At 39.8% G+C, this 10,269-nt stretch overlaps 1 protein-coding gene across 1 annotated transcript; it reads left to right on the forward strand.

Annotated features, from left to right (window-relative positions):
* Positions 1–1,203: 1,203 nt before the first annotated feature.
* Positions 1,204–9,653, forward strand: LOC310991886 (uncharacterized protein; the record flags this gene model as incomplete). Its single annotated transcript, XM_083979817.1, has 7 exons — positions 1,204–1,544; positions 1,645–1,795; positions 2,793–2,852; positions 3,319–3,954; positions 4,228–5,400; positions 6,131–7,576; positions 8,926–9,653. Exons 2-7 carry the CDS (start codon positions 1,777–1,779, stop codon positions 9,651–9,653), a joined length of 4,062 nt encoding a protein of 1,353 aa, XP_083835943.1. The 5' UTR covers positions 1,204–1,544; positions 1,645–1,776.
* Positions 9,654–10,269: the final 616 nt, after the last annotated feature.

Consider the following 10,269-nt stretch of genomic DNA (forward strand, 5'->3'; position numbering starts at 1 on the left):
ACATTTCCTCTGCATCTCGTTTCCGACGGAGAATAAGTTACAGTTTGAGTCCAGACATGTATGTGAGTGACCGCGTGTCTGAACAAGTTAGATATTGTTTCATGTTTAATCTCAGGCTCGGATCAATTCAACAGTCGCCATTTTGAGTTGAGGTCAATGAGGGTGTGATCATGATTTCCTCATTTTAGCTCCATGTTATTGTTACATTTTACGTAAAAATGAGAGTCAGATAGAGTCCGTATTAATTGATTATATTATTGTCTGTTCTGTGACTTTTTGTGGACATTGTCAGTGTTTTTTTTCTCTGTTTAGTGTCTAGTATCCAGTTCCCTGACAAGAGTTATGACCTATGACCTCTCTGTGCTCATGTCCTGTCCAAACACACTGCTGAGTAAATGTGCACTTCGTATTCACTAATATGTTTCACAATATAGGCTACACAATAAAATCTATGAGAAACTTTAACAGATATTTATTTTGTGGTCTGATCATGTGTAACTATTGACATGCAGCAGTAACTTCGGAGGATGGTGGTTGAAGCTAAAACTAAAGAATTTCTCTTATCAGAATTAGGAGAAAAGGTGTTTGCGCTCTTGCTCACTGTCCAAAAAATCCTCTTTTCAGGTGCGTTGGCCAACAAACATTTGAGAGCAACAGGAGGAAAAGGCTCGCACACTGATCAAAAATGGCAATGTCCACCAGAGATTGACGGATGCAACAAAGATTTAATGGTCCCTCAAACAACAAAAAAGTGCAACCATGGTGATAAAATAAAATAAAGAAACAAAAATAAGTAAGACAAAAACGTTTCGGCCTACACAGCCATCTTCAGTCTATCTTAAGGGGCAAATCACACACCTGTGCTCTATTTGTAGATTGAGGCAGAGTCAAACAGTGGGTGGATCCATACATGTTCCAGGGCCACATCTTGTATCACAGGGTGAAACCTGAGACTATTGAAACAATTAAAGTATAATAAAACCTGGTACACCCTGACCCTGACCCAGACCGAAGATGGCTGTGTAGGCCGAAACGTTACTTATTTTTGTTTCTTTATTTTATTTTATCACCATGGTTGCACTTTTTTGTTGTGTGATGGACCATTAAATCTTTGTTGCATCTGTCAATCTCTGGTGGACATTGCCATTTTTGATCAGTGTGCGAGCCTTTTCCTCCTGTTGCTCTTATCAGAATTAGAACCGATTTTATTGCAAAGTAGGAAATTCATCTGGTGTACACTAGTATGGTACAAAAACACAAGAAACAGGGACGGTTAATACATGCAATAATAAACATTCTATCACAACAAAATATGAATAAATAAAGAAGTACACAATCCACAGTAAACTGGCAAGATGAATTCTATACAGAGAGCAAAGCTTCTTTACCATACTGCATCCTCCAACACAAGGCAAAACACTGATAATTACTGGTAATTAATTAACTTACTATTTTTGTGTTTTTGGGCCTGTCCCCATCCGTCTGTCCCCAAAACCACCGTGACCACCAGGACATGATGGCAGAGATTAAACACTGACTTACAGGTAACATCCATTAAACTGTCAAACATGTATCACATTACAAGTGTGTGTTTGTGTTTGTTATTTGTGTGATGATGATTGTGATGCTGCTGTCGTCTTTCAGCATCAGTCATGACACAGAAGTGTTTGTCTTCAGCAGAACTGCTCAGAGGTCAGAGGTCACAGTGCAGCAGTGACTGAGTCTCTGAGGTTCATCGTCATCGTTTGTCTCTGATGCGTCCAGCAGAGTGACGTCATGGCGACCACAGCAAATGGTGAGTCCAGTCTGACTCTGAAACAGACGACACTGTGGTTCACTGTTCAATGTTAACTCAACATCACACCACACAACACCATCAGCAGCACCAACTAATGATACACAGTTATACAAACTAAACACACATGACATTCATATTACAACAAACTAGAGAAATGTAATATAAAATAATACACAATGCATAAATAGGTTAATAAATAAACGTGTACACGACCAAGAGAAAAATAACTGAGCAAAGATAAATGCTAAACAGGCACTGACACTTTTCCAGTTAAACAATACAAAAAAATAAAAATCACAGGAATAAAACAAATCAAATGACAACATAAATATATTCTATGTTGTTGAAATTCACAATGTTAATGTTTTTTTGCTTTTCTCCTCATCTTAATTTTCGTAATTAAATATTAAAACCATATTTAAAGCTGTATGGAGGTCTGATGGTAAATGCACAGGTTAGTGTTGTCAGAAAGTCTGTAGCGCCCTCTTGTGGCTGAACTCAAACATTGTTGGGTATATTTCATTTATTAGTTTATTTCATAGGGACAGTGCACCACTAATCAACAGAGTTAAAAGAAAAACTGTAAGTGGGCCAGAGTTAGCCAACAAGGCTAGTTTTCGTCCGGTGTCCCCATATAGACTCTTCAAGGATGCATATATAGAAGTATCTTGTCTTTGTAATCATCCAGTGTGTGAATCAATGTGAATCACACATGTTTGTATTTGTGTCATTATGTCAGCGTTTGACATTTACTTTGTCAGTAGAACTGAACTAATGATGTGGTTATTTTTTCGACCTCTCTGAACTGGTGTGACACAGTTTTCATTTTCCAGATGTTTTTGTAGCTGTAGTTTAACTCTTGGTAGGTTTTACGATCTCTTGGAAATTTCTAGATTTGTATTGACAGAAGCTGTAAATGTTGGTCAACAGGTGCCATGAAGTGTTTGATCAGTGGTTGATCTGTAGTCTAATTTTTATCTCTCTGTTTTCACAGTGAAAAACGACTCTAAACCGTCGGAGCGCACAAGCAGCCTTGACATATTCCCTCCCACCTGTAAGTTAAAGTGACTGTTTTTGAGATCCACAGCTTCATACATCCTTATAAACTCCGCACCGTCTTTGGACGCAGTGCCTTCCGGTTCGCTGCAGCCTTTGACTGGAACACCTTACAAAACACCCTTAAACTTTCTGTCCTCACGTCTCTCTCTGTTTTCAAACAAAATTTACTACAAATCACAGTCGACTCCTGCACTTGCTAACAGGCTTCTTGTCATGCCCCATTGATTAATTACATTGTATTGTATTGTATTTTATTGATTATATTGATATATTGTATGTACTGTATTGTATAGAATTTTTCTGTGTAATTTATTAGTAACCTTGTTTCACTTTTAGCACTCCCCTCCCCCTTCGCCCTCAGGCTGCACTTGAAAATAAGAATTTTGTTCTTAATTTGCTTGCCTGGTTAAAAAAATAAAAAATAAAGGTTAAACTCTGAGTGTTTTGTGTTTTCTCCTCAGTTTCTGAGCTGAGGGTTGTTCTGCTGGGGAACAGCTGGTCTGACAGGAGTTCAGTGGGGAACTCCATACTGGGAGAAACTGTGTTCAACACTGAGAAAGCTGCAAAGTGTTGTCAGAGCGTCAGAGGACGGTGCAAATGGAAAGAAACAGTCCTCATCAATAGTCCAGATCTGCTGCATCCAAACATCCCTGAAGACAATCTGACAGAGTTTATAAAGGACTGTGTGAGTCTCTCTGATCCTGGACCTCATGTGTTCCTGCTGGTTCTGCAACCTGAAGACTTCACTGAAGACCAGAGACTGAAACTACAGAGAATCCTGGAAGACTTTGGTGGTCGATCATTTGATCATTCATTGGTGCTGATATCAACACCCAGAGAGGAGAAACTGGGCTCTTTAGAAAAGTATGAGCAACTTCCAGCATTAAAACACATGATGAAGATGTGCAGATACAGATCTTTGAGGCAGAAGAACCTTGAACTTCTACAACTGATGACTCGTTTTGGTGAAATTGTGAGGTTAAACAACGAAGAACATGTGAGCAGTGATTTATCTGACAGTGAAGCAGCTGAGATCCAACAACTCCTGCACCCAAAGAACACAGTCCCTGTGAACATGGATCCTGCTCGAGCTGCTGGTGAGTTTCTCACAACAACATAATGAGACCTTCAGGTTCAGACGTTCAGTCTGCCATGTTGAGTCAATCATGTTATTAGCTCATAGTGTAAGTGTTAATGATCCAATGCTGGATTCATTAGTTACAGCTTAATGTGTGATTGGATTCTAATTTGAACATTGATAATCATCAATCATATTAGATGAAATCTCATGTTGGTTCTCTAGGCTTTTCACATTGACTGAGTTAATGATGATGATGTCACATCTCTTGTCTTGTCTTGTTGTCTCACAGCTCTTGGACTCAGGATTGTGTTGTTTGGTAAAAGTGAGGAAGAAGAGACGACACTTGGCAACTTCATCATGAAGAAGAAATCCTTTCGCTTTGAGAGGTTTTGTCCAATCAGACAATGTGAGGGTGACCATGGAGAGTGGAGAGGAAAACCAGTCACAGTGGTGAAAACTCCAGACATGTTCAGTCTGACTGTGGGGTCACTGATAGAGGAGATGAAGAGCTGTGTTTCTCTTTGTTCTCCTGGACCAAATGTTCTGCTGCTGTTGGTGAAGCCTTCTGAGTTCACTGAGGAGAAAAGAAAAACTCTGAAGTTCATCCTGAGTTTGTTTGGTCAAGATGCTTTTAAACACTCAATGGTCGTCACCACATATCATCATCAGCTGGAGGAGACGAGTGTCTCTGTGAACAAACTGCTTCAAGACTGTGGAGGACGACAATACCACATGTTTAGAAATGACCACAAACTGTTAATGGAGAAGATTGAGAACATCGTGGAAGAAAACAGAAGAACCTTCCTCACCGTCACTGAAGAGTCTGAACCCATGAAAGCAGCTCTAAACCTGGTTCTGTGTGGGAGGAGAGGAGCAGGGAAGACTTCAGCAGCTGAGGCCATTTTAGGTCAGACAGAGCTTCATTCAGTCTCCAACTCATCAGAGTGTGTTAAACATCAGGGAGAGGTGTGTGGACGTCAGGTTTCCCTGGTGGAGCTTCCTGCCTTGTATGGAAAACCTCAGGAGGAAGTGATGGAGGAATCACTCAGGTGTATCTCCCTCTGTGATCCTGAGGGCGTCCATGGCTTCATCCTGGTCCTACCTGTGGGTCCCCTCACTGATGAAGACAAGAAAGAGTTAGAAACCATCCAGAACACATTCAGCTGTAGAGTCAATGACTTCACCATGATCCTGTTCACTGTGGAGTCAGATCCTACAGCTCCAGATGTTGTTAACTTTGTCAGAGAAAACAGAGACATCCAGGAGCTCTGTCAGAGCTGTGGAGGAAGATCTGTTGTTGTCAACATCAAGGACAAACAGCGGATCCCTGAGCTGTTGGACACTGTGGACAAGATGAGTGTTGAAGAATCCAGATGCTTCACAAAGGACATGTTCACTATTGCTCAGATGGAGATGGTTTCAAATCTCAACACTGAACTTCATGACATGAGAGAGATGGGAGGTATGTTATGTACTTGTGATCCCTCAGTTTTTTTTTCTTTTATTGATTTTATTATCTGCCAGGGCTAAAGCTCTTATATCTCTGCATTTCCTCTCATCTCACCCCGTCTTTGATCCCTCTGGTCAGTGTGGCCTTAACAAGAGCTGATGGAGGAAGCTTCTGGTGGGGGGGAAGGCAGGGAGGGGAGGCCAGCTTAATGGGAGGACTGGATGGCAGACTGGTTCGTGGGAAGGGAGGGCAGGCCGGTTTAACAGCAGGGGAAAAGGGGGGGGCGGGGGGGTGAGCGGTTGGTGGTATATAATGAGGGCTTTCTATTTAGTTTAGTTTTAGGCCATATTACTCAGCTCTAGCTAGTTTTACATTTACAGAGTGAAGATCTATCTGAAGTTTACACTCTTGCTTGGAAGGTTAGACTGACAACACAAATAACTAGTAAACAAAACTGTGTCAGTGTTTGTAGAAATGGGTGTTAAGGTCTTTACACCAAACTTAATGTTAATTTTTGGATCCTTAGGGTGTGACGTTATTTTGTATTGTAAAAAGTTCAAGTCAGTGTCACCAAATATTCACAGAGATTTCCTGCTAACAAACAAACAAACAAAACTAACCAAAACAGTTGATAGAGTTATGAAGTGAAGTGTGAACATACAATATCTTATAGTTGTACTTCACATTAGATTTAGTATTACGTAAGTTACTGTTTGAGTGATCATATTCATTGTCTCCTCAGTGTCTGAGCTGAGGGTTGTTCTGCTGGGGAACAGCTGGTCTGAGAGGAGTTCAGTGGGGAACTTCATCCTGGGAGAGACCAAGTTCAACACCAAAGAAGAACCAGACTGTTGTCAGAGAGTCAGTGGACTGTGGAAAGGGAAACAAATAGTCCTCATCAACACTCCAGATCTGCTGCATCCAAACATCTCTGAACACAAATACATTGAGAACTGCGTCAGACTCTCTGATCCTGGACCTCATGTGTTCCTGCTGGTTCTGCAGATCGGGAGCTTCAGACCAGAGGAGAAAGACTCTGTGGAACTGATCAAGAAGGTTTTTGGGCAAAAGTCAGAAGATTTCACCATCATCATATTCACCAGAGGAGATGAACTGGATGATCGGCCGTTTGAGAGCTACATTGAAGCTTCTGATCCATTTGTCAGAAAACTCATAGAAGACTGTGGAGGAAGATATCAGGTCTTTGATAACAAAGATGAAACAAACCACACACAAGTCCCTGAGCTGCTGAACAAGATCCAGAACATGGTGGAGAAAAATGGAGGAGGCTGCTACAGAGCTGAGATGTTTGAGGAATTCACAAAAATACTAGAAGAGAAGATGAGAAAAGAGAAGGAAGAAGAGATGGAGGAGATAAAGAGAAAACACGAGGAAGAGTTAAAAATACTAAAAAGTAAGAATAGTGATCAGAAAGAAGAAATTGAACAAGAGAGAAAACTAAGAGCAAAGCAGCTGAAGGAGAAAGAAGAATGCATCAACCAGGAGCGTGAGGAGAGGAGGAGAGAACGGGAAGAAGATGAAAAGAGATGGAAAAAACAAGAAGACGCTCTAAAACAGGATTGGAGAAGAAAACTTGAAGCTGCAGAAAAAACTGTTCAGTCAGTAAAAGAGCAAGAATTAAAAATATTGAAAGAAGAAATTGAAGAAGAGAAAAAACAAAGAGAAAAAGACCTGAAGGAGAAAGATGAATGCATCGACAAGGAGCGTGAGGAGAGGAGGAGAGGACGGGAAGAAGATGAAAAGAGATGGAAAAAACAAGAAGAAGCTCTACAACAGAATTGGAGAAGAAAACTGGAAGCTGCAGAGAAAAGAGTTCAATTAGAAAGAGACCAAGAATTAAAAACATTAAAAGAAAAAATTGAACAAGAAAGAAAAGTAAGAACAGAACAGCTGAAGGAGAAAGACGAATGCATGAACAAGGAGCGTGAGGAGAGGAGGAGAGAACGGGAAGAACATGAAAAGAGATGGAAAAAACAAGAAGAAGCTCTAAATCAGGATTGGAGAAGAAAACTGGAAGCTGCAGAAAAAACTGTTGAGTCGGTAAAAGAGCAAAAGGAAACTGCTGAGAGGAAACTGGAGCAGATTAGAAAAGAGAGAGAGAGAGAGCGAGAGGCCTGGGAGAAGGAAAAACAGGAATTGAGCCTCAGAAAGATCAAGGAGAAACATGGTAAGACGCATTAAACTGATTCTAACACAGCATACAACATACACAGCAGAACATGATCATCTACATATTCCACACATGTGCATCTTGTGCCAGATATAAATGGAGAGAATCCTCCAGCTCTACATTTATATAATAGAATGATCTATCTGAGGTTTACACTCTCAATAACTTATAAAGATTACTGTGAGCGTAGAAATGGAACTACCCACCATCTTCATGTTGACTTTTGGATCTATGAGGGTTTGACATGACTTTGTGTTTTGATGACATGTTTAATTCAGTGTCACCACAAATACACATAGACTTACTGGTGTAAAAAAACATAATCAGTTGATAGAATAATAAAGATAAAGGTTCAAAATGCAGTAGCAGTAGTTGTATTTTGAGTAGATCATCTTGATATGAACATATTAGTCCTTAGCCTCTCTTCAATGGCTCCCTGTTCAGGTCAGAGCTGATTTCAAGGTGCTGTTGCTGACTTACAAAGTTTTACATGGTCTTGCACCCACCTATGTGATGGATCTTTTTAACCTTTACGTACCCACATGGTCTTTGGGCCCCCCAAGGAGTGGCTGTCTGAGTGTCCCATAGGTAACAGTTTCCTCTTGAAACAGGCAGACATGTTCAGTTGAGGTCTTTAAAGCCAAGCTTAAGACCCACTTTATGTTTCTTTATGTTTTGTGTACAGCTAGGCAAATCGAGGCAAATTTATTATTATTATTTTTTCTTACAAACAATGAATTGATGGATGTTATAATGCAAATGACACAAATTAACAAACCATCCTGCTACACAAGAGAAACATTTGCTCACTCCCAAATTGAAAAAGTCATAAAACAAGAGAAACATATGCAGGATAATTTGAAAAAGAACAGGATCACTTGTGACTACTGAAGTTGTATTTAAAATTAACTTGATTTATTGTCTTAAAATCCTGTGATTAATCACGATTAAAATGCTAAATATTATATACATTAATTTTACTTATAAAGTATTGAAGAGTGCAATTTATGTGTTAATCCATTAGAATTTAAGGATGCGATTTTACAGATGTGAAAAACAATAACACATCCTCAACAGACTGGTGAAAACTCCAGTGGCAACACAGATACAGACTGACTACAGACGGGAACTACCAAGTCACATGACCAAATTAATCATGCATTAATATTTTTTTTAACATGTTATTGTTTCCAGATTAATGACATGCATTAACGCATTAACTTTGACAGCCCTAATTCAATTTTTTTTATTTTCTTCTGTAACAAAAACATTTCCTATATTTTAGTGTTGAGCCTACAGCAACTGTGAACATGTAAGATAACTCTGTTTGTGTTTTCATGTTGCAGGTGATGAAGAGACTCGGAGTGCAGACTGTCTCAGGATTGTGCTGATAGGGAAGACGGGCTGTGGAAAGAGTGCTACAGGAAACACCATACTGGGAAGAAAAGAGTTTGTAGCTGAATTAAGTCGAACATCAGTCACTATGTTTTGTCAGAAAGCTCAGGGTGAAGTGGACGGTCGTCCTGTTGTTGTGGTCGACACTCCTGGTCTGCTTAACACAACCTTGTCCCATGAAGAGGTTAATGAGGAGATGGTGAAATGTATCAATCTTCTGGCTCCAGGTCCACATGTCTTCCTGTTGGTGGTACAGATCGGAAGATTCACAGCAGAGGAGGAGGAGATGCTGAAACTCATCAAGAAAGGATTCGGGAAGAATTCAGAGTCGTTCACCATTGTTCTTTTTACAAGAGGAGATGATCTGGAAGATTATGAGTGGACCATTGAAAAGTACATTGAACATAATGAATCCCTTAAGAAGTTGATCTCTGACTGTGGAGGAAGATATCATGTGTTTAACAACCGTGATAAACGAAATCACTCACAAGTCAGAGAGTTGATAAAGAAGATCGACATCATGGTGAAGAGAAATGGAAGCAACTGCTTCACTAATGAGATGCTGCAAGAGGCTGAAGCAGCAATACAGAAGGAGGTGGAGAGGATCCTGAAGGAGAAGGAAGAAGAGATGAAAAGAAAGATGAGCAGGGCGGGAAACTGGTTCAAGCAATGGAAGTGATGTTAGAAAGAGTGGAGAGTTAAATGAACCAGGAAAGGAAACTGAACAAAAAAAGCTTTAAAAAAAAGATGAAATAAACATAAGGGAGAGTGAAGGAGAGAGTAAGATTGGAAGAGCAGGGAAAGAAATGGGATGAATTAGAGCAACTAGAGTGAACAAACATTTGTTTAAGTATAAATTGCAGACTACCTGAAGTTTAAATAAAGCAAAGTCATAAGAATACGTGCAATACATTTACAGACTCTTTGGTGACTTTGTCCAGTGAGATGATTTTCCAAATAACTGAAGTAGAGTTTACTCTAGACCAGTTTCCTTGGCTTGTCTGGGCCTTTTCCTTGTTTGCATATACACATGTAACACAGTGACATGATGGCAGAGATAAAGATGAGAAGAGAAACAGCAGCTTGTTATGACCTACAGTCCTGTCTCACTGTTAGGTGACATCTAGTGGTTGTAGTGATTATGACAGTAGCAAAAGTCTGGTGACCACAGACAGTCTATAAATATGGGACTTTTTGATATTTCTTGTCTTTTTTTTTTTTCTTTTTTTTACATTTTTGTTTATTTCTATGATCAGTCTGTTCCCATGCTGTTGTTTTCACATGTTCACAGTCAC

Source organism: Trachurus trachurus, assembly GCF_905171665.1.
Source record: "Trachurus trachurus genome assembly, chromosome: 9".
NCBI classification, from domain to species: domain Eukaryota; kingdom Metazoa; phylum Chordata; class Actinopteri; order Carangiformes; family Carangidae; genus Trachurus; species Trachurus trachurus.